This window comes from Aedes albopictus, chromosome 3, assembly GCF_035046485.1.
Source record: "Aedes albopictus strain Foshan chromosome 3, AalbF5, whole genome shotgun sequence".
NCBI classification, from domain to species: domain Eukaryota; kingdom Metazoa; phylum Arthropoda; class Insecta; order Diptera; family Culicidae; genus Aedes; species Aedes albopictus.
In genome coordinates, this window is record NC_085138.1 from 330,426,353 (window position 1) to 330,452,222 (window position 25,870).

The 25,870-nt window shown below is 38.9% G+C and overlaps 1 protein-coding gene and 1 long non-coding RNA gene across 2 annotated transcripts in view; one reads left to right on the forward strand and one right to left on the reverse strand.

The window, feature by feature from the left end:
- The window catches only part of LOC109402318 (uncharacterized), a 30,388-nt gene extending 12,106 nt beyond the window's left edge, over positions 1–18,282 (forward strand). The window contains exon 2 of the long non-coding RNA XR_009995708.1: positions 15,964–18,282. This is a non-coding gene — a long non-coding RNA (uncharacterized LOC109402318). The remainder of the gene's footprint in view (positions 1–15,963) is intronic.
- A 784-nt stretch (positions 18,283–19,066) lies between these two features.
- LOC115260339 (uncharacterized) lies at positions 19,067–20,720 on the reverse strand. The gene is made up of 2 exons (XM_062858048.1): positions 19,892–20,720; positions 19,067–19,832 (listed from the first exon to the last, which is right to left on the reverse strand). Exons 1-2 carry the CDS (start codon positions 20,185–20,187, stop codon positions 19,067–19,069), a joined length of 1,062 nt encoding a protein of 353 aa, XP_062714032.1. The 5' UTR covers positions 20,188–20,720.
- Between the last annotated feature and the right edge of the window lie 5,150 nt (positions 20,721–25,870).

Consider the following 25,870-nt stretch of genomic DNA (forward strand, 5'->3'; position numbering starts at 1 on the left):
AGGAATCACCTTCCGACAGTCCAAAGCATCGTCTTCTGACACCCAGAAGGATCATGTCATAAGACGATTTCTTCGGCTGTCGGAGAATGATTCCTCCTGCTGGAGAATGATTCATTCTTCCGGCTGTCGGAAGATGGCATCATCTTTCGACAGCCGGATGAATCAACTTTCGACAGGAGTAGGAATCATCCTTCCATAGTCGGAGAAATCATCTTGATTCCACCGGCTGTCGGAAGACGATTCCTCCGGCTGCCGGAAGATGATTCCTCCGGCTGTTCGAAGACAATTATTCTGCCTGTCGGCTGTCCGAAGATGATTTCCCGACTGTCGGAAGACGATTCCTCCTGCTATATTATAGGTTATATTCGACACTGATTTTTCATTAGGGCCTAACTGACATTTTCAAATTCTCTTCATCGATCCTCTCTTAATAGTTTATTTAATCAACTACGCGAACCTGTTACATTAAATGTTTAGGAGAGGTCAAGGAAACAAACATTTTTGAAGTACTATTTTAACAATATACTTAGGGGTTGTCCATTAATTACGTAAGGGAATTTTACCGATTTTCCGACACCCCCTCTCCCCCTTGTAAGATTTTTTATATGAGAACCCAGAACATTTTATATGGCGCGTAAGATTTCTCAAACCCCCCCTCCCTCCATAAACCCTCACGTAATTAATGGACAGCCCCTTAAGTAGTTGACAAGTTTCTGTAAGTATTATCTATACACTCTGAAAAATTTTCACGTCCGATTTACGTGAAAAGATAGGTGGTTTTCGTCCACCATATTTTTCACGTAACCTTCATCGGAATGTCAGGTAGCTGGATAAATTTGAGCTTCGTTGATCGACGTGATAAATCAGGTAAACTTGACAAGTATTTACGTGAAATGTGGGCGAGTGCTACTGGAATTTCCGGTAACTTTTACGGGAGAACATGGTTAGTTCTACGTGAATTTCGCGTAATTTATACACTATTTTTAAATGAAAATAAAGCTGTCGCACCAGCTTGCAACGTATTTGAAGGGACAAGAGATTTTAAATTCTTACAAAATGCAATGAAAAAAGCCAAATTATGCAATTGTAAAATAAATATATCAATGCAATTTATAGAGATAAAGAATCTTGTCTCCTCAAATACGGTACAAGCTGGTACTAATATTTAAAAATGTAAGAAAAATCTTTATCAGTCTTTTATTTTGGAGTAATTCATACCTAAATCTACACTTTCATTCATAAATAATAAATATATATATATACGCTTCGGATCTTCTAAAATTGGATAATTTAATACAAACAATCTTTGGATTTTGATGCAAAAACTTTGTAGGACCTCCGTCACCGTCAGTCGTATAATAACACCTTCTTCCAGCTTCTGAAATTAATAAAAAAATATAAAAAAGTCATAACTCCTTTTAATAAATAACTATCAATTGTCTTATACAATTAAATTATTTCAATACTTGCTGCAACTTGCACGGAAACTCAAATCAGCAACAGCTTGTGCACCAAACTGCTTCTCAACGCCATATTGAATATTTTTTTCACACCTGAAAGTCACGTAACTTTCGTTTTGCGGAAACTTCGAAGTCAGAAGTTCACTAACACAAACGCATTCAAACGATTTATGTGAAAATTTGGTGGACTTTACCAAACAGGGCGGTGCATACGCCGTGATTATCGGGTGATAGTTACTAACGTCAGGTAACTTTTGAGATTTTGTGAATAAGGATGAGCTACGTGATATTTCACGTAAATCGGACGTGAAAATTCTTTAGAGTGTAGCGATCGTTTGAAGGCATCTAGAGTTGGTTTGGATTTCGTCTCTAACGGAAGGTTGTTCCAGAGACATGCTCCGTATATTAGAGCGCTACGTCGCAGCTGTGTCGAGTGGGGTGGGATGACGAAGGATCGGCTACGTTGCATTATTACAGAATGTATATTGAAATTTCCAAAGATTTTTTGGTTGAAATGCAAAGAAGACGACTACATCTTGATATAGAAACAAAAAGAATAATGATTTTGTTCGTTTTGGTCAAGTTGTTATCGTAAGAGACAGTCGACGAAGAGAAATCGATCAAGTCAGTTAGGCCCTAATGAAAAATTATATAGATTATAGACACTATACATACCATAGACTCGCGGGAACATGGTTGAGAAATACGATTTTAGTGTGTTTTACCGTGAATTTAGAGTGTATCGAGCAAATATGACGTCACGTAATCCATTAACACTATGAGCCATTTTACGAAACGACAGCAATGTTGGTGATGATATTATCTATCCGGTTGGAATCAAGACCGACATTCAATCAAAAATTGCCAATTTCTTGGTCCACAAGTGTCGCAACTGTTTCGCATCTAGTGCGCTGTGTTGCTGACAATAACGGGAAGGATGCGCACTACTTTTGACAGGACTAAAAAACGTCGCGAGTTGGGTCGCGTCGCGACTTGATTGTGCGAAGTCCGGTTTGGTGACGGCCCGACAATATTGATTTTCACGTGTTAGGGCGCAAAATACTGTAACCCTCCTCATGGATATTCGATCTTGTCGCGATGGGAGGGCTTAACCCAGTAGCACTTTAATGCCAGTTTCTTCATCTCGAGGAATCTGGTCTTCGTGGTCACTGTCCAGTCTTTGTGGGCAGTTGAAAACAGTTCCGTTCGTGATTTTTGGTCTTTTTGATGGCAGATCGCAGAATGTTGAATGTGAAGGTCTTATGCTAGGTTGCATCGATATATTACATTTTTGAGAATTTTGACCAATGACCTATCTTGAACCCTATCCCATTGTCCACTCTTATCTAGTTTATGACTATTTCCCCAGCTGTTTCATATAAAGATTATATCATAGACAAACATACGTAACAGCGAGAACAGTTTTCTTTCGAAAACCCATTGTTCAGTTTAAACTGCCACCATATAATGGCAATGATGCATGAGTACGGTTTCGTGCAATAACGACTACAGAAGCCGTTCAACACTAGACACTAGAACACTAATTCGTATTTTTACACTTGAACGCTAATTCGTATGTTTTTTTTTAAATATAAACTTTATTTTTATGTGTATCATAATTAGTTTAAATTTCTCAGACTTAAATTTTTTGACAAAACCTACATCAATGACGATGAATGACGAAATGTAGTATTCTGCAATATAAAAAAATAGTAAATATTACATAGTACTTGTGAGGCCAAATGTGAAGTTTGAGAAGCTACAATGAATTAGACCTTCCAATAATTCATCCATGCGCCAGCACCTGTGGACGAAAAATGCTTCGCGCTGATGGCTCAGCCGAATAGCCGAAGAGCATTACCACTTATGCTGTGTTGGTTAGCTAATTGGGTACGAGGAGTGGTTCTAATTATCCTGTAAGTTTTTCCAATGGATCAAATGGCATGGTTGCATTTCGTATACATTAACTGTAAATGAATTTTAATTCCTTTGAGCAGCAGTTGTCGTTTACAAAGAATTAGGTGATAAAAAATTACAAACCTTTCGGAAAACCACCTTGCATTGAGTTTTTCCCTATAATCATGATCATGATAGGCTTTTCCGAAGATATAAGGGTCACGGGCAAGATAGGTCACAGGGCAAGATCTAATTAGTGTCGTTTATACTCTGACTGCATTTATAATAAAGTTCGCTCGAAAGTTCTCACATTCTAGCATGACGCTTTAATTGTGGATAAGGTAATTTTTCTTCCACTACTCCAGTAGGTGTTCCGTTTCCCAAAACCTGACAATGAGCCTGTTAGATTATAATTTATTTTAACACACCTTAATGGTTACTCATTGTCTAGTAGTAGGTAGTTGCCCTTTGCTCGGTTACCTATCTCTTTTTCACTTCTATCAGTAGTGTAGGCAAAACATGATCGTTCGAAAAGGCCGTTCGTTTCGTTTTTTCTACCTTGATCGAACCTGTGCTGATCCTAACTCCTATATGAGAGCTAAACAAAATTTCAAGTTAGTCTGAAATACAATCCCTTCCAATTCGCATTTACAGTCTTATTTTGTTACAATAAACTAGTGAGTTAGTAGAACGCGATCTTTTCGTTCACGGAGACAAATTTCGTTCGTTCGAAACAAAAATATTCATGTTTATTCGGTAAACTGTTAAAATATTTATAACTAAAACATTAATTTTTAAAACCAACTCAATTACATATTGATTTCTACAATACCCATTGAAGAGCCCCCTTTTCCGCCGTCGAGAACATAAACAAAACTCTCAAGTTCCAGCTGCAGCACCAAACAAGATTTCCTCTTGCAAAAAAGGCAAGTTTCATCAAAAGTTTCAACGAAATCCCATTGATTTTGGGAGCGTATGTTATCTACATGATGTTGGCATTGAAAGTGCCAACCGGGAAGTGAGTTTTCCTAGAGGAGAAAATGACTGTAAATTTAATTGGAAAACAAATATTTCTGTACTGCCGGTGGACGCATAAATGTCCCATGTGCAAAAACAGACAATCGAGAAAATCGCGTCCAAAGTTCGAAAAAAGTAAATTGTCTCAACTATGAAGTATAAGTTTTGAATCGTGTTCTAACATCAACCAATTTTTAATTTGAGCACTATTTTTTGTTTTAGAGCGATTTTATAGTCCCATAGGATTTCCAATGAAACGTGACGCTTATGCGTCCACTTTTAAGAATGTTACAAATCGGCCATGCATTTTTTCAACAATTTTCGGAACAAACAACCTATTTTTATTTCCCCATATGATAGTACCCCCCGATACATGGTTATGGGCTGCAAATTTTCAATATTGCCAAAAATGCACATGGGACAATTATGCTTCCACCGGCAGTGTAGGGCCGACCTGCCACAAAAAAAAAACAACAAAAAATACATTTGTTTCTAACAAACCTGTCAGAAGATGCATGTTTGTTTCAGAATAGGATTGAATTTACTTCAAATGTGACGTTCGATTTGCTCCAAACAGTTTTATTTTTGTTGCTAGAACAAATTGACAACTTATTTGAGTTTACCTGAAATATTTTTGATTTTACCATGCTTTTTTCTGCGTGATAGGTCTGGGTCATTGTATGACTTGTATTTGTCCTCTACTTTTTAATAAATTAGTTAGCTATGCTAAAAGTCGATAAAAGGTTCATAAAATACAAAACATGCTTTTGAACAAGCAGTTTTTAAAAATGATCGATTTGGCGCCTAGAAAAAAAAAACAGTGCAGGGCAAGATGAAATAATTGAGATTTTATCAACGATAAACGGCAATATATACGATTTTTGTTATAATTCTAAGCGGTGATTCCGCTTGGTTAAAGTGAGTTTTGAGATAATCTTGTAATAAACAATAAATCTAATGACGACCTTGGTGGTCTAGTGGCTACCGCTTCTGACTCATGTGCAGAAGGTCCGTGGTTCAATTCCTGGCTCGTCCCTTTCCTCCTACTTTGTATTCTATCCAAGATTCTATCTACTTTCACTATACTTTCTTATTTACATGCATAAACATCTCATCTATAAACGTATGTTCATTAAACCAGAAATGTATTGAAAAAGCCATTTCCCTCCTTTGCAACTTTCACAGCACAGTGTATATCTAACATATAACACCTACAAGTTATGCTACCAAGCGAAATGTACCGTTTCACAGTAAATCTTCTCATAACCCATCATTTTACTCCTGGCATCCACGCACTAATGCGTGAAACCCTATGCCAAAAAATAAACATTTCCCAATACTCCGATATCCGCTCGCGGATAAGTCGATGTTGTCTCTAATGACTTCCTGGCTTAAGGTCGGACAGCTCTTTGAAACGTGGAAAGGGGGTATCCGGGGAAAAGTAGCGCAGTAGCGTAATAGAGCCATGTACAAAAAATCAAGTAAAAAGATGTGAAATTGGCTGAGTTATAGCGGACAATGCCCAAAATAGGACCAGTGTCTAAATGGTCCCAGACCCTATCACAAACTTTAGTAACAATAACATCAATAAGAAGCAAGCAGCTTCGGTTATGCTAAAGTGCCGGTAGTGGCGTTTTTCTGATAAATGCGGTAAACGTGATAACAGTGTAAACAAGCACAAAATTTTGCGCTACGGAATCATAGACGGCGCTCGTGTTCCATGTGTTTTTCACATATACAGCGGCGCCACCTGGCACTTATCCACTCGAAACATCATGCGCAACACGGGTGGAAAATCAGGGGGGCAGCAAAAGCCAAAATCCCCGTAGCTCACAACAAAAACACGTCCAAAATTGTTTGTGCTGTAAATCGATGCATTACACAATTTCTTACTGATTTATTTGCTATCTTCGCGTTGTCGTGTAATTTCGAACGATTGCACGCTAAAATTTTGATAACCTTTTGCTAGTTTTACACGTTTTACTTAAGTAATAACTTATGGTAATGACTAATTCGCAAATGTCGTTCACATCCCAGATCTGTCAGAGTGCCCAAAAGTGTCAATTTCCCAAACATGTCAAATTCATGTGGACTACGGCTCATCTATTCGTGGTTGACGTCCGCGCTGCCCCGCTGTGGAAAATGCCAGTCAGGAAAAAAGAAGTAAACAACTTGAAATTTGTATGGTGATGTAATCAATGAATTAAATGCTTTGGCTGTTTTCCTACTCTCCGCATTGACCAATGTGGCGCTTGCTTCTATGCGCGAAAAATCGCAAAAAGTAAATCGCAAAAATGGCGAATAGCATCTAAAGGCGTATTTCTCGAAGTGGAAGATATTATTCGAAAAAATATTTGGTAGCGATGACCTGTTTGATGCCTACCAAATATGTTTTCGGTAAAAGCTTTCCATTCCGAGAAATTCGAGTTTAGATGCTTTTCGCCATACAAAATAAAATGAATTTACTCCTGCTGATCAACTGTGGGCGCGTGCCAAGCTGATAGTCCATTCTCTGTTACTGCAATGAATCCACAAGAAACGCGTAGGAATAATGATTTTGTTTCTATTTTGCAACTTTTTGCCCCAAGGTACAAATCGCTGCGATGCGAAACAAGTGCTAACCAGCGATTTGTCCGTACAAGAAAAATGATTTTACTTTTAATGTGGTGGCGCCATCTCTGAGAAAAACAAGCTTTGATTCCTTACTATACCGTCTACCCCCGTTGGTTTGAACGACACCTCATGCAAACCAACGGGGTTCACTTTTAATTTGAACTTCTAGTAACCCTGTGGGTGTTGAAAAACACACTAATGGTAACCTGATTTGCTGTTTTGTTTTGATACTGCGTTCCGTTTCACCCCGTTCCATGAAAAGAATGACGTTTGAACCATTTTTAGTTTGAACGATGTACAGATTAGCGGGGGTCAAATTAAAAAGTGTTCAGATTAGATGAGGTCAAACCAACGGGGGTAGACGTTACCTTAAACAAACTCAAATGAAAATCGGGATAAGTTACTGTTAATGATGATTAACCTGAGCTTGTTAGGGGGATATCTGTAAATAAAAAGAAAATCGGGTTAAGTACGGTTCCTTTGAATTCCACTAAGAATTTGCATCCTTTGACAGATACGTATTTCACCTCAACTGTAAGGTCGTCTTCAGTGTCTTGTACTTGACTTGACAGTCGAGTCAAGTACAAGACACTGAAGACGACCTTACAGTTGAGGTCGAAATACGTATCTGTCGAAGGATGCAAATTCTTAGTGGAATTCAAAGGAACCGTACTTAACCCGATTTTCTTTTTATTTACTGTTAATTTTAATAGGCCTTTTCAGTTGACAGGTCCGCGCATGCCATTGTTTACAACTGCCGATCAAAGGCGCAAACGCTAAACTGTCATTTTCATAGGAGAACTGTCAAAGGCCCTAAAAATCAGCTGATTTAAGACGTCAAATGAAATGCCCATTCCTGCTAAGTATTTGCAGCCTATGACATATACAGTCAGGTCTTTTTTACGCGGTTTTCATTTACGCGGCCGTGTAAATGAAAACTCCATACAAAAAAATTTCATCGTCTTATTTTTGCATGATTCGTCGAGAAATACTGAGACCAGTGAAGAGAATTGTCAGACAAAAGAAGCACAAAACAAGCAACAAAGAAGGCGCAGCGATTGCTCTTTATCCCTACTGGTAACAGATAATGACATGATCTCGAAAATTTTTGTTGCAGACAAAACGGAAGCTGAATTTGTTGCGTACATTTCAACTTGTGAATTATCAATTATTTAAAACCAAAAGTCGAAACTGTTTGATGATAGATCTTCAGCAGAGTTGCAGTGTTTACCAACTTGATGTTACCGTTCGAAAATCGCAATGCTATGCTGAAAATCTTTAAACTTGTGGTGTACGATGTTTATCCTATTATTTTCAAGTTGGGACAATCTTATGTTGCATTGGGTGGATTGTCGCAACAAATACAGATTGCGACATTGTCATTATTGTTGCGCGATGGTTGAATTTTGATTCACTGACTGAGACTTTTTACGGGGTTTTTTGAATTTTAAACTGAGTTATTTTTTACGGAGTGTGTAGTAGAATTTCATCCGGGTGCCAGTTCGCGCGCGTTTGCTCCTATGGTTCGATTTTTTCTTTTTCTATTGCGAAGTGAGCATTTCGACGGCGGCGGACCCAGCGTACATCAGTGTGTAGTAGAATTTCGTCCGGGTGCCAGTTCGCGCGCGTTTGGTTCGGTGGTTCGATTGTTTTCCCTTTTCTATTTTGTATTCCGAAGTGAGCATTTCGACGGCGGTGAGTGTGCGGTGGACGCGTCGTGGTCGTGGATCGAGTCGGTTCTGAATTTTTTGCTTCCCGTCGCGCTAGTTCCCAATACACTTTTAGTTGATAATAAATATTTTCTTTCATTTTTTGCATTTACACAAAAGAGTGTGAAAAGTGTTAGTTCGGGCTCGCCGGTCGAAAAAAAAATCCGAGCGCCGACAAGTGAGTCGCGTTCAGTGTATTTCTGTGTGGAATAGACTAAAGGTTTCTGCTCCCTAGTGGAGTGGAGACGCGCGATAGAATTTTCTTTTTGGCTAGTTTTTGCGTCGAAAAGTGGTCGGTTGTTAACGGCGGTTTGTGTATATTGATCCATTGTCAAATCATATCACCAACCATAGGTGACTCCTGGACTGACAATGTACCTTACCCTACTAACAAAAAAATCCTTCCTGAGACAAACGTGGAGATGCAGCGATTCGCGGTCTTTATAACAACGTTTGTCTTACATTCCCTCCCATCCTCGATGACCGTAAGGACGTGGCCGGCGCCGTTATTGACCCTATTAAAGTTGAGAGCTCTCGACCTGTGTACATTGAGAATAGTAAGCTAGTCCTAAGCCCTATTCATTGGTTCCTTGTGCAATTTCGATTGTTCTGGTCAATCACGGAGTAGCAACTACGAATTGTGCGGTCATCTATGCTCATGCTCATGCTCATTTAAACTGAGTTATTTTTTACGCGGTACGTATCCCCCGCGTTAAAAAAAACTGACTGTACAGTTGTGTTCATAAAAATAGCAGTAAAAGTCAATTTTCATACAAAATGGCCAACTATAATATTTTGTATCTTTGTTCTCTTATGACCGATTGAGTCAAAAATTTGCCAGCGCACTACAAATATGGTCATTTTTTTTTACAGAATATAAAAGTTTGCAATTTTGTATGAACATTCGCTTTCACTGCTTCGACCTCAACTGTAAGGGCGTCTTCAGTGTCTCGTACTTGACTCGACGGGTACAACCGACCTCACCGACCAAAGCTCGATTATATGAAGGCGTTCTGTATGTTATGCTGCTTCAATGTATAATTACAATATTGGCCAATGACTTATCTTGACCCACCCTTCTCATCGCAACCTTACATATTTAATGACTATTTGCTCAGCTGTTGTAAGATTGTATGTATGTTATCTAAACATGTTAAAAACTCATCAATAACGTATCAGCATACTTGATTGTTCTGCAATAAAATTGTCTCAAAATTACTCTAAAATAGCTCCCTTGAGGCCAAATGTGAAGTTTGAGAAGCTACAATGAATTAGACCTTCCAATAATTCATCCATGCGCCAGCACCTGTGGACGAAAAATGCTTCGCGCAGATGGCTCAGCCGAACTACCGAAGAGCATTACCACTTATGCTGTGCTGGTTAGCTAATTGGGTACGAGGAGTGGCTCTAATTATCCTGTAAGTTTTTCCAATGGATCAAATGGCAAATAGTTGCTTTCATAAAACGTTTGAATAGATTCCGAAAGTCACATTTTCTCTTAGTTGTGCGAAAACCGTCTTGCGTAGACTTTTTCCCTCCAAAAAATATAACAGGCTCTTCCTGGGAAATATGGGTCATGGGTAAGATAGGCCACGGGCCAAGATTGGTCAGTACCGTTTTCGAGCGTTAAACCACATCTGAAGAACATAATGTATCCTAATGTTCGCAGTTCAAGCAAGCATCAATTACAGCCAACATTAGTTTGTTGCACAAGGCTTTCAGCACAAGATCCCAGTACACAGGGTTATATATTTGTCCAAAAAGAAACCACTCGATCGAAACGGATATATATTTAACCATGCTAAGGCCTCAATTAGTGAAAAACTTGAACTAATTGACGATCAAACGGAAAGCTACATGGCGCAGGTGGCGCTTTTCTAAATAAGTAATTCACGCGCCCTTGTCTCAATTACTAATGATACAAATGGAAGAAAAGTGAAATTATCGCAGTTTCTGGTAACGTCCCTACAATATATTGACCAGAAATATGTTATTTTTACTTTTAAAGTTGAAAATTTTCCGCCTATCGGCCTATCTGGATTTGGAATTGTATCGCGAGTTACTTAGGGCCAATTTCTTCACCTACCCGGCTTAACGACGTCAGCCTGGCTTATCTTAAACCACACTTAAAGTTAAGCCAAATTCTTAAGCCAGGTTTAAATATTTGCATTTCTTCACACCGGTTTAGCAAATAAAGGCGACGGCTTACGCTAAGCCAAGCTTAACGATATTTCCCATATCGTTCCAGTGACTTTCCAATGGAAACGTCATTTTAGGCCGCCGATATTTTGAAATGCCCGTTATATGCAGTATGGATTAACAACAACAAAACATCCGCTGAAATTTTAGCAGGAAAAGCGAAATCGCTCGGTATTTTTTTCGGATACAGAAGGAAGTTAACAATAATGATCTACCTAGACTGTTGATGTTTTACCCAACGCTAGTATCGAAGATCTACGATTTAGTACCTACTACATATGATCGTTCCACAACATTTGGTATTCGAATTTGCCGCTCATTGTACAAAGTTTGAGTGCCACATTGCAGAAAAGGCGTTGCAATGTTGATGTTATGTTTTGATATCCATAATCGCCTTCGAATAAAGTTGCATTTCGATAGTGAGTTTTCGAAAATGTGTTTGTCGTTAGATGCTCCAGAGTTCAAACCATTTTTCGAATTGTTTAAAATTATGAACTGTGCACACTGAAAGCCACAGCAAAATTCAAGTTACACTAGAAACTGAAATCCATTAATAGAAACAGTTTATTCTACTTTTATTCCAATTCGTTGGTGTTTTAATACCATGCAAAAAATTTAGGATTTTAATATAAAAATGCGTTAATACGATGCACGATGACTTGTACTAAAATATGAAACGGAACATTTTTTGCAGTGCTGAAATAGTTATTTATGCCACAAGTTGCAAAAATGTTGATTTTTTCAGCACGAGTTGTACATTTATTCAACCAGGCTTACCGAGCATACAAAGTTTTTTGTAATTACGAAAAACATCCATCAATTACAACCTTAACTGCACGTTCTGAGAAAACATGCAAGCGGGCTTCCACGTGTATTAGCCGTCTTAGCCTTTTATCCGATCAAGTAGGCGGTTCATTAGGCCTACAGACCAGGACAAACCAAGATGGCTGTCACAAATTTTCAAGCATCCCTCCAGTTCAGTCTGGCACTTTTTCTTCTAGAAGGAGAAGTTTATGGAAGAAATAATACAGGAAGTGACCGTAAGGACGTGCGCGGACATAACATTTATAGATTTCCGGCATATTAACTTTGTTAACAATTATAAATTAAGCCAAACTAGGAGCAAATTTCCAATCAAACAACAGTGCCAAAAAGTACTACTTGTTAAAGTTTGGTTGGAAAAGTAGGCAAATTCGCTGCCTTTTCACCAATTGAAAAGTAAGCATTTTCGAAACGTAATTACAAAAATGTAATTTCGACCTATCTAGATTCAATGTCATCGAATATCTTCGAAAAAGGCAATAGGAATTCTCCGTTTTGGCAAGGAAATCGTGCAAAAAGCGTGGGTATTATGATTCCTTGTCTAATTTGATGCTATTTGAGCAAAACTTTGGAAAACTGTACTGATTAAGGGACAAGAAATAGCCAAAACAACAACACAGTTTTCTAAAGTTTTGCTCAAACAGCATCAAATTAGGCAAGGAACCATAATACCCACGCTTTTTGCACGATTTCCTTGCAGAAACGGAGAATTTACCTTTTCACCAATGGTCACCAAAAGTCACCATACAAAAAATCAGCTCATTACTACAAATCTAGTACTTCACCGATCGTGTCCTATTAATATTCATCATGAAAAAAAAAATGGGATCAAATGTGCGCTTTAAAAATCGAGTTTTGCAACGAGTTGCAAAACATTTTTGCAATGAAAAACAAATCACTAGAATATGATCATTTCTATCAGTACCATCATGCTTCGCGGTGGTTCGATGGGAACAGTTATGTATTCTATCATGCTAGACACTAAATTTTGATCAACCAAGCTGTACCACAACCGTGACAATTTGGCAAGCTCTTGCCGTGACAACTCGGGTTGTGGATCAAACAATTGCATTATGATGATTATGAACCGAAATCAGTTACATTATGAATCATATTGCAATTGTTTGGTATAGTACGATAAACTAGTCCGTTGTGATACGGCAAATATAAATCAAATTTCATAGTGCTGAGTTGCAAAATAGTAGTTTACGCAACAAGGTGCAGAATGACGATTTTTACAGCACGAGTCGTACATTTATCCAACGAGGCTTGCCGAGTTGGATAATTACGACGAGTGCTGGAAAAATCGAGTTCTGCACCGAGTTGCGTACAACGTTTTTTGCAATTTCATAAATTACCCTTGAGGATAGTTTTTAATAAAACTTTTTCATCAAACTGCACACTGATGTTCATAGCCAATGCTAAAGAAAATCTGATCATAGCAGGTTATACTGTGCAGTTGTCACAATTTTTCAAAACTGCGTGCAGAAAGCATCAAGAAGTTGACCAAAACTAAAAACAGTGCTGTAATGGTTCATTACGCAACGCAAATCAGTGCTGTAATGAACCATTACAGCACTGTTAATTTGGTGTGGGAAAGTAGGCCTTTTCCTGTCAGATTTGCGTAGGGTAAAACAGCCTATTACGATGAGAAATTGCAAAAAGATATTTAAAATCCACTTGCGTCGTGTTTTTGACAGTTTTGTTCTCTTCGTCACGGGAGGTTTTTAGAAACCTATTGAACTCAAAGTTGGCCTCAAATTCTTCCAAAGTAAGCTGAATGATATGGCAATGTTTCAGGCATTTTGGCCGACAAAAACCTCCATGACTGAGAGGACAAATCTGCCAATAATATCCAACGTCACCCTATTAGGTATTCAAAATAAGTTATGTTTAGAAGTACACCACGAATAAAACTTTTTATATTTAGAATTATGAGTCAAAATGTTGAACATTCGATAGGCTAAACGTGCTTTGAACTAAGTTTTTATAAGAAATCAGTGTATAAAAAGGTATTAGAAGATTTTTTTTTGAGTGTCATCCTAAGTTTGTTTGTAAAACAAAAATAATATCTCTTGAACCATAAGAGACGAAAATGTTTATTGTTACCTGAAATTATGGAAGGACCGGGTTAAAATAAATAGAAACTTCAATGCAAATGTAGGTACTTTCGACATCCAAATCAATATGGCAAATTTCCAAAACTATCAACACGGTGCCTTTTTGAAGGGTTTCAATCTAATGTAAAAACGTGATTGTCCCGATCCGATGTGTATATTTTATATTGACGACCAGCCGGCTATAGGTTATAATTTTCTTTATCATCGTCTCCATCCGTAACCAAACATTTTACAATTTTATCGTTCCTAAGTGTACATGTTTCTTAAAAAATATTTTCTGCCGTTTCAAAAAATTATTTATGAAGTAGGTGAAGAAACCCAAACTCTGCAATTTGCGGCTTAAGCCTGGCTTAGCGCTGCTAAGCCACCTCAGAGCACCGCTTAAAATAAGCCACACTTAACGTAAACCGTAGCTTTATTAAACCGGGTTTAGCGATTAAGCCGAGGTGAAGAAATTGAAAAAAAGTTAAGCCCGGCTTAAAATGTTGCTAAGCCTGGTTTAAAATTTAAGCCCGGGTGAAGAAATCGGCCCTTAGTGGTATATCGTAGGCTAATTACTTTCCAAAAATGAACTAAATTGGTTGAAATACAACAGCACTGGCCAAGATCACAAGGTTTGACGGTATTAAAGTGAAGAATGTTAACTTGAATTCTTCTACTGAAAATATCACCTTTGACACTAGTGTGAAGAATTAGCATTAAGTTAAAATTCACAAATACAAAGAAATAAAAAAAAAACCTTTGACACTTTAATGCGCCTCTAACGGTTCATTGCGAACCGGCTACTACAGATTGAGTATGGCTGATTTATCAGAGATGTTCGATAAACAGGAGGGACCTACTAGCACTTAGTAGTTCTATACCCAGAGAACAGTTCCACTCGGTTGAGTCTGGAACGGTTTTGAGAGTCGTTGTGAATCATAATGAAAATATTTGTGTTTTTTGACGAACGGAAACAATCGGTGCCGTAATCGCTTCTTTTCGAATAGGACACATACCCTAGTAATATCTCGTATATTCAATTTTTCATTACAGGAATTCTTCGATATAACGTACAAATAAATTTTCTCTTTTTACGTTATATCGTAGCAGAAAAAAATGTAATAGAGTAAGGTGGGGCAAAAGTTCGACCTTAGTTGAAAATTCAACCTATTTCAAAAAAATCGAAGCAGATACAAATAAATAAATACCGTGTGGGGATTCTACCATCCATGAGCTAAAATTTTGCTGAACAAAGTTACGCCAAATGTCTTTTCAATTTTGAGTTATAACACTTTTTGTATGTGTGTGTTTTATTCGAACTCTTGCCCCACCACTGGGGCTAAAGTTCGAATCTAGTGTTTGTGGAATTTCGCTAACCGTAGCACACTATTTTGACACTTTGGTAATAGGAATACCTGAAATCACTTAATATTTGATGTTAGAACTGGAATACACTTTAAAATTCGATTTGGATTTTACCCAAATCAGGGATAAATTTACTACACCAAAAATTAGTAGTTTTTCGCCAAATTCAGATAAAACAACATTTTTTTCAACTTTAATCGAATTTACTCACTAATTCCATCACTCTTAGAGATAATATGTACATTTTGCAGAATTTTAGGTTTATACCCAAAGTTGCCACATGACTCGAACTTTTGCCCCACAATTCGAACTTTTGCCCCACTATGTGTAAAATACGATTTCCAAATCTTTTTTGCAAAAAGTTATACATGCTAGAGCATCTTCAAAATATACCTAGTTACGTCCCAAAATAAAATATCGAATTCGATTTCATTAAAATTTCATTCCATGGGTTGGAAGGGCCATCGCATGTTACAATTTTTTGATCAAAAACCAGCATTTTGTCAGAACTTCTCGAAATATTGATCAATTTTCATAATTTTTGGAGTGAAAGACTCTTTTTCAAAAAGGGTTCGAACAACCTTGACACCCGAAAGAAATAATTTGAATTGAGCTCAAAAACTTCAAAAGAAACTCTTGCCCCACTCGAACTTTTGCCCCACTTTACTCTATTGTGTTGACCAATCCGTCGTGAAATCATCCCCAAATAATGATTTCGGTGAAATTCACAAAACCAGTAATGAAAAACACGATATTGTTTGCGCCATGTCGACCAACCAGCCCGGCGATCCCCAACCAATGAACAGCTACGACAACACCGGATACAACAACGATACCCGCTCCCACAGTACTGCCGAAGGATCGACTTCGATCAAAAAGGGTAGCTAGAGGGTAAATCGCGATGACAGACTGTCATTGTAAAACCATTGTTCATGAAGAAGCAACAAGTAAATCTTCCCAGTGAATTTGAAAATACATGCCGCAAATTTATTAAATTGTTAATTATTTCATGCGCTTTAATGCGATTGATATTACTTAGATTTGAATCAGTTTTTTCAAGGTGAGAGTCCTATAGAATTCTATAATATGAATTGTTATTCTAATCAAAACGGCCTTAAGGCCTTGTATTGTAGGACGTTGTAGGACACAAATAGCATACGTGGACCATTGAATTGTACGATCCTGTAATCAATATCCTCAGAAAGGTATTGCGCAGTGCGACGAGGAAATGCGGAATCTGAAATAAAAGTGCGATTTAGTGTCAGATCGTTTCGGTGTCTTCACCGCACTTATTCATTAGCTCATGATGAATAAGTGCGGTGAAGACACCGGAACGATTTGATGCAATATCGCACTTTTATTTAAGATTCCGCACTTCGTCGCAGTCCAGTTAGCAATGCAATAAACTATAAAATAGTTAAATTTGTTTAACCACTAAACTTTGTAGAACACACGAAAATTACCAAAAATACCCAGAAAAAGATATAACGAAAAAACTATTTTGAGGGGTCGTTCACAAAAAACGACACATATCTCTTATAATTAAGCAAATAAGGTAATAGTTTGTTCGACAAACTTTTCAACAATACAGTTTTCTACAACTTTGCAGAAGACACCAATACTCTAACTTCATTTTTGAAAAAAGTGAATTTCTGTCGCACTTTTAGGTGGATTAATCACAAAAGTGAAAATCCCAAAATAAAGAGTTCAGTATACAGAACAAAATCTTCTAAGATACTATACCGCTAAAGTCAATACATAGAGTTGCAAAAAATGGGTTATGGTTGTGTACCCCAGTATACAGTATGTGGCAGGTTCCTGCGGAGATTATGTCCGGTGGCCACATCCGGTAGTTCCTAAACGGTCAAAAACTGTGTGGAAACAATGTTTGGTTGCAGAGGTATAAGTTTTAGTGAAACTAGAGTGAGTTTAATAGCGAATCATAATGGAAAACACTCTGTGTACCGCAAAACAGCCCTTTTTATACGAATCTGACCCAGTGACCCACCGGAATAACTCCGGCCATAGGGACCATTCCGACGTTCTCTGTCCACTTTTTCAAACTAGACATATGTACGAGTGCACTGTCAAAAAATTATTCAAATCCGTTGTGTATTCACTGAACGGCGACATTTTTAGTTCATATGCGCTGACTCAGGCCGATACGGGTTAAACAACAACATTCTTTGAACCTTGACATGAGATGACATGACATCTAGCATAACGAATAGATACTGGTGGTAAGCAAAAATAATAACTTATTTATATTTTGCCTTTACATTTTTCTAGGCCATTTAGCAAAAACTCATTTTTTTTAATGCAAACATTGTACAGTCAGTCCAAGATAAGCTAAGCTCAGTAGTACTGCATTTCTTCGTCGGTTTTCTGCATTCACATATGGAAACACCATCTATAATCTCGTAGCGCAAGCCTTCTAGTTCTCAATATTTGTTCTATGGCATATTTGTGGAACATTTAAGCTGGTGTATGTAAAATTTTATATTTTTATTTTTTTTAATAGTTTTTCAACTCAGCGTGAGGTCGCCATTCACCGCTCATTTAACGGCATTTTCGTAAAGTATATGACATTAAAAATCGACGTTTGCGAATATTGCACTTTAGTTTACGTTAACAACTCTACAATTATGTTGTTATTATAGAAAAAATATAAAACGATTGTAAAATATGTTTACAGCCGAAAAAATAAAAATTCAAATTTGTAATCTCTTGGCTCCTATTACCGCTCATGCATCCATTCACCGCTCACTGGATTATTTTTTCATGGAATCACAGAAACTATTCATTTATAAAAACAAAATAACTTTTATTTACCAAAGTATTGAAGATTCATGACGTCCAGTTCATCCTGTTTTGTCAAAATAGAATCTTTAACGGGTTTTACCTGTTGGATATTGTTTCCGCTGTTTGCCCTGAACAGATCCCATGTTGTCCTGCAGCGCAGTGTGAGAAATATTTTTTGAGAACGTGATTTCAGGTACACCCATATAAAAACATGGTGAAATGAAAGTTTTTAAATGTGGCAGCATGTTACACTCACTTTTGTTACGATACTTTACTAACATTTGACCATTTTTGTATGATTGACCCAAAATGAGCGGTGAATGGGGCATGAGCGGTGAATGGCGACCTCACGGTACTGCATTTCTTTTTCGGTTTTCTGTATTCACATACACCATCTATGATCCCGTAGCGCAAGCAAGTTTCCATTCTCTTCTATTCCTATTTGTGGAACATTTTATCTTGTATATGTGAAATTTTATATTTTTTATGTGGAATGTTTTACCTCATCAATGGAATTTCCATAATTTGTAAAGGAAAATTCGGTTGATATGTGAGTTGTAAAAGTTATATTTATGGAACGTTTTATCGCTTAAATTGGTACAATAAGTTGTTGCAACCTGAAATAGGGTTTCCAGGGTAAACTAACCATTTGAACGGTAATGCTTCCGAGGGGTCTTCAAATGAGATCATCTTTATCATCAGGTTTTATCAATTTGTAATGGGTCCTTACAATCAGATTAAGGAATTTTATGCAATATTTAATATGTTACTCTTTTAGTTTTATGGAACATTTACAATTGGCGATGGAACATACAAAGATATGATTGGAACTGTATTGGATAGTTTATGGAACCTACTTCATTCTTTAGGGTTTATTTTTCCTATATGAAGGGTTTTATTGGTAATGTTTATGGAACAATTTCGCTCAAAATATTGCAATTTATTCTCATTTTTTGGAATTTGTCATTGCTGATACCGGTACACGATTTATTATTTATGAGGCAAATAGCTTTTTTTATTGGTAATTTCACTTAAAAAAGTGGAACAATTTCCTTCCTTTTATGGGATCCATTTCAAGTTATTATTGAAAAATGTAGCCGAAACATGTGCAAAACAATATATTGTCGTCAATGATGACATTGTGCAGGATACAAATTGCCTTCACGATATCGTCTGCAGATTCCGGTGTAGTTTCAATCGATTTCAATAAGAGTCTCCATTTGTTGCTCATTATACCGAAACCGCATTCTACGCAGTTTCTCGCCCTGGAAAATCGTTGGTTGAAGTACTCGCATTCCGGACACAAACTTGACCTTGGATATGGTCGTAGGAGATTCCGTAACAAAGGATATACCTCATCCCCCACAAACACGTGCGGCATTTTTGTTGGAAGATCCGGATCAGGTAATGCAGTAACTGGAGGTACGTTTAGTGTTCCCTCATTCATCATCCGGAACATATCCGAAGCATTGAACGTCCCTCCATCACTCTGTTTACCATAACCTCCAACTTCCACCATCAAAAATTTGCAGTTGGAGTCTGCCACAGCTTGCAAGACAATCGAATGATACTGCTTATAATTATAGTACAGTGACCCGGCTCCAGCAGGGCATTGGATTCTGATGTGCTTTCCATCGATGGCGCCGACACAATTTGGAAAGTTCCATCTTGTCCAGAATCCCTCAGCTACCGTACGAAACATTTGCTCTGTAGGTGGTGGCATGTAAATTGGCTGGAGCACTTCCCAAAGCACCTGACAAGTTTCACGCACGATGGCAGCGACTGTTGCCCGGCCCATGCGGAACGAAAATCCATGCGTCGTGTACGACGATCCGGTTGCAAGATGTCTGTAAAAAATAAATCCAATGATTAGTTTAAATCAGTGTTTAAGTTAACAGTTTTATACCTCAGGGTAACAATCAATCTCTCACAAGGAAAGATTGGTTGCTTGTTGAAGTTTGTCCAATCTTTCAACAGCTTGGCTTTGATCATATCCAGGATGAAATCAAAAGTTTCCATATCCATTCGCGTGTATGAACGAAATTTTTCCGGAAACTCTCGCAAGTCCGAATAAAGCCGATAAAATTCGCCATCTTCTCTTCTGTTTTGATTAATTGGATGAACCGAATATTCTCGCTGTTTATTCGTAATGAAATCTACTGTGTTCGAAGAAGCGAAAAACTCTTCGTCGGAGGAATCCATGTTCACCGTAAACAACACTATCAACACTGATTGATTTTGACAGAAACGGCTCAACTAAAATTAAGCTTAACATTAGAAAATACCCTAAGGCCAAAAGGTATACAAATCGAGATACAATAGCATTTAAAAATTCTGGCGTTCAATTTCAGTAGGTTCCGCATCACCGGAAAGATATAGTTTTGGGTTTCGAAAATATTTTCCATTCATTACGTTACACAAAATCGAGCTTTTAAATCTTCCTCCTGATCCATCCGTTACGTTTTTTTTTTCATAAAGATCCTCATTTTTTGTGTCATCACTCTGCCTGAGACACCCGTAATTTATGCTAAATAGCTCAATATGAGATGCTAATAAGCGGCGAAAAATATTTGAATCACATTTTTTTTCCATTTTAGGGCCGGAACAAATGTTACTTTTTTTTCTTTTGTCATCACCCCCCTTTCCCTCGAAAATTTCCAAAATTTTTGAAGGGGGAAATAAAAAAAATTCGTACAAGTTCCAAGGTTCGAGGAGATAAAAATATTTAAATTTTTTTTTGAATAATTTAGAAAGTTTTTAATTTTTTTTTAATACTGACGAGTTTTTAATTTTTACATTCATTTATCACCACCCCCCCCCCCTTCCCCACCCTCCCTTGACCAATCCAAGAGCGCTGTGACAAAAGATGAAATTAATATTTATTCCGGCCTAACGATTTAAAAATAAACTCTTTTCAAATGTTTTGCAGTAAGTTGTAGCTGGCAAAGAATGCAAGAGTAGCTTGCAAAAACTCTTCACTATATCATAGCACGCGTCTTTTGACGCGTCCAAGAGTTTCTGCTCAAGTGAGCTACACGCGTTGCTTGACGCCTCTCTTTACTATAGCGAGGCCGTAAGAGTGCTTCGAAATGTGTGGCATAAGGGGCATACATAGGACTGCCAGCTTGACCCTTACGGTCAACGTGCATGGGACAGTTTCATCAAACCAAGAATGATTCCGAGGATAGATAGTTGGGTAAAGAGGTGTCATGGGGATGTAACATTCCACCTGACTCAGGTCTTTCGGGTCACCCACGGTTGCTTCAGACAGTATCTCAACCGTTTTGGTTATACTGTTTCTCCCGAATGTATAGTTTGAGCAGCTAGAGAGTAACATGTGGAATATGTTTTGTTTATATGCCCGCGTTTTCTCACAATACGTAACCGCATGCTTGTCACAATGTCACATCCCAGGTAACCACTAAGCATTTGAATAAGCCGTACAGTAGACCGTAATAAGCATTTCAACTACTTCCTGCCCTACAAAAGCAGTTCGAATAAATAGCTGCCTTGAATTAGCATAAGCTGTGCTACTCAAAAGCTTTTGGCCGTTAATTAGCATTTCAACTGCTTGAGGTGTTTTTGCTCGAATGCATTCAGAATGCCTTTCAACTGCTCTTCAAATTCTAAGAGCAAAAAGTATGGGAGATATGTTATGAGTTTGACAGCTCATGCTGTCTCTCTTTTACAGGGTTTATGCCTCTGTTGACAAATTAGCACATATGAGCTGCTTATTCGTTTTCCCTTACTCACTCAAGGCTCAGCAGAAAACATTGCTGCAGCTGATTTGGTTTGGGAACATGGCTATCATCATTTCTCATTTCGTCGGAACATACCGAATTGGTGGATGCTTTGGTTTTAAGATTATTCGCAAGAGGAAATCATATGCTATAGATCAATGACGGAACGAAAGTGCTTTTTACAAAATGGAATATCTGTTTGTTTGAAAACAAGTTTTGGGTGTTGGAACTGAAGCTATTTTCAGTTTCAGATCATTCTTTATATTGGGGATAAAATCAGCGCACGACATCGGAACAGCGGTAGCATATCCTGGAGCGTGGAGCAGAAACTTGAGCAGCAAGCATGATTGAGTAATCTCCGGATCGTAAGTCAAACACCAATAACTGCTAAAACATGCAAAAAAGTACCACCTAACATCAGCTGGAGTGTGCAAGGACGAGGAAGCGGGAACGCTGAGAGAGCGAGAAGCAGACGTAAATCTATTTTTGTTTTGTTTTGCTCGACGAGGCGTTACGCTTTTTTGACATTTTGATACGACGTTCCTGAAGGTGCTGCACTCAGACAGCCCGTTATTTTGCCAAAACCTGCTGTGGGGTAGCACTATAGGAGCATATACGGTCAATTAGCATTGAATGCCTTGTCCTAAGGACTACTATAATGCTGAAGGAATGCTATTTTAAATGCTTACTGGTTACTTGGGATGTGCTGGGGACACGAACCCGGACAATCTTGTCCAGAAGATGTGTAAGGATGAGCTTGGCTAGAAAGCGGTTCTCATCGGCCTCCTATTGTAGGTATCCTCGGAGCTACAAAGGAGGTGGCGCTTCGACTAGAGGAGTGGTTAGTTCAGACGCTAATCATGAGGTGGTCCAAGGGTTTGGAATCGGCTGCGTAAGTCATACCAGTGCCTTGCGATCAAACTTGACCCTTCTATCGTACAAATGGCCATGAGGAGAACATCCTGATAGCGTTGATATCATAGCGTCGGTCTACTGTGTTATATCCGATACTGCGGATGGAAAGGGACTGTTCATAAACCATGTAGATGTGGAGCGGACCTGGTGTGATGGTTAGAACACTTGACTATCACGCCGAGGATCTGGGATCGAATCCCACTCCCGACAAACTCGCAATATGTGAGTTCTTCCTTCGGAAGGGAAGTAAAGCGTGGGTCCCAAGATGAACTAGCCTAGGGCTAAAATCTCGTTAATACAGATAAAAAAAATCCACGTAGATCGTAATTTGGTCATCACAGACAACACCACCCCGCCCCCTTCCCCTTGTAGACTCTTGTCCATACAAAAAAAAAAAAATGAAAATTTTGTATGGAGCGTAGACTTTGACCAGATAACCCGGGTTGCGAGCTAGGACCATGTCAGCAAGTCCTTCTATGTGCTAGCTGATAGGGTCTCATTTGCGAGAAGGTTCTATCGCTGTATGCACGGTATCAATTCTTGATACTTGCTGTGTAGCTGGCGGCAGGCGTGGTATCGACCCGCCTTCCGAGGACAATGCGGCAGCACATTACTTTGGTGTCCTCCTAAAAAAGCATGTGATGTTAGTGATGTTCTTTGCTGCAAGGCTTCGGAGTCAACCTCGAGGATGCGTTGTGCACTAGCTTTTATACAAAGCCATGTTGTCTAGGTGATTCCGGAGAGATGTAGGCAAGGATGTAGGTCTTGGAAGGTTTAGTAGATTAGGAATGTACTTCTGCCTCCTTCGTTGACTGTTGAAGGCGATCCCCAACCCCACTTCCGCTCGGGTATCTGTTGAGCAGATTAACCTCCCACTGCTTAGAGAAAAAAAAGAAATACGGCAAAGACTTCGAAAAAATTTTTGTTTCCGGTGCTAAGCAGGTCATCCCCAGAGTGTTACTCATGGTGGCCAATCGTCGCGGAATGTTCTTGAATCATATTGAAACTTATTAAATTGCATATCCGCCCCTTTGCTAAAACGCCTAAATTTTTAAATTATGTATCGCATACCCTTATTATCAATCGATCTGACGGTCTTCTTCGCGTAATTAGTGGTCCTCACTCAGCTTCCTTCTTCGTCGGTTTTGCTTATCTCTGTGCCATCCATCGAACGCGTTCCCCAGCAAATCGGTCCCCTTCGGGGGTGTAAAGTGTTTGTTATCAATCGCCCATTGATGACCGACCATTCCTCGAACCGGCGGTCGAATGCATCGTCATGCCGTGTTGATCGGACGCTAATCAACGGTCTTGCCGCATTGAGCCCTGGGAGGGGAGCGCTGTTGAACCATTTGTCGTTTGCATGGGCATTAAATTATCGCCTTTCCAACCGATGGCAACGCGCTGATAAGCTGGATACAGCGAGCTTGTGCAGCACGCGGTCACTCGCCGTAAGTTCTCTCAGCTTGATGCCACCAATAAATTAAGCAAGCCGACGTGGCGTCGGAGTTTGGCCGTCACACCATGCGCCGATGACGACGCCGACGACGTAAGGTTCCCTGCCGAAAAAGATGAGTTAGTCGAATGCGGTGTTGTTGTATCCTGCTGGGATGAGTTATGTATTGATGTCCGAAAATGTTGTAACCTGCCGGGAAATGCCGGTTGGTTATTGATTTAATATGCACTCATTTGCGATGATTCAGAAGCGGGTGAGTTATGTATTCTACCTTAGTTATAATTATGACCGGTATATTTTTTTAAAATAATTGAAAGATAGGACTTCCAACGTTGGAGACAACTCCACGCTTGCACTTTTGTTTCGACTAGGTGTATTAGCGTTTTACTTGCTTCTCAAGACCCAAGCGGACGAACTGGGGTTTGGCTCCTTTGGTTTTTGCTCGTTTGAAGTGTCATCAGTTATCAACTGTTTCTTTCTCTGGGTACGCAGCTCACGCTGACGTAGGTTGTGACTCTGAGATATGGCCAATGTTGTGTAGGAACAACGAGGTTGCGATTTTAGTTGATGGCCAGATGCATACCAGTATTTGTTTTCAGCATCAACTACTGTACATCCAGTAAATGAATCATCCAATTTCCTCACATCGAACTGTTGATATTAGCTGACTCATCTCAGTCCTTTCGAATGAAAACATGTATGTATAGTAAATTGAAAGGGGGAAAAGAAAAATCTGCTAAATTCCAATATTTACCACACATAAACAGAGGAAGGCGTCGTCGTCGTTATATTGGCACAGAAGGGTCACCCCAACGCAAAACCACACAGATGAGGAAGGGAAAAATCTTGTCTCCACAGAAAGGGGGAACGTTGCAGCCTTGGCTTGTCACTAATCGAATTCACTTCCGCCTGTCGAGAGTTTTATCTCTTTATTTTCTTGGAATTCTTGTTAGCAGATTGAAAGGGGTCAATGACCTGATGTTACTTGTAGACAATGTTTTCTGTTTTAGCTCTCCGGGCATGCAATTATTTAGGCTTTATTGCTTATTGGACATTTAAACACCTAATTAGCAAAACTATCTCCTTCGCAGATTGCTTGTAATTAATGCTAGAAACATGCAAAACTGCGCTTGAATGAACAACGACAGAAGTAAAGTCCCGAGTAAAAAAAAGGCCGGAACGCGCACATCTGTCCGCATGAGATACAAAGTAACCTGAAGGCGAAGACTTTTTATCCCAAGCAAATTCTTCAGAACTCTTCCTAGCTCGAAGCAATCATTAGCAGGGATGGGAACACTCACTTGCAGCTAGTTACATTCACTTGCTATTTTCTCAGCTCAGAAGCGTGCAATCAAGAAACGATGTATGGACGACTTTTGCCTTGTGATTTCGTCTAAAACTTTGCCGAATAGAGTAGAGGTCGCACACGAATCCCAAGGTCGTGACAGAGCTGTGAAAGCGACTCTCCACGAGGTGAGTGTAATTTACATTCTCCTCGTGGAGAGTTGCCTTCGCAGCTCCCTCACGACTTCGGTATGCGTGTGCGACCCCTACTCTATTCGGCAAAGTTTTAGACGAAATCACAAGGTAAAAGTCGTCAATACATCGTTTTTTGATTGCACGCTTCTGAGTTGAGAAAACTGCAAGTGAGTGTAATTCTTTCCAAGTGAGTGTTCCCATCCTTGATCATTAGCACATGGAACCCTCCACTCTGCGCCTGAATGGGCCGCTAACAAGTCCTCGGGTAATTTATAACGTCAGCGATAAAAACTTATGT

Bases quoted from the DNA above. Each gene is read 5' to 3' on its own strand.
- LOC115260339 (XM_062858048.1), bottom strand. From the start codon at position 20,187: ATGGATTCCTCCGACGAAGAGTTTTTCGCTTCTTCGAACACAGTAGAT. The intron at 19,833-19,891 runs GTATAAAACTGT...TATTTTTTACAG, and splicing joins AGATTGATTGTTACCCTGAG to ACATCTTGCAACCGGATCGT.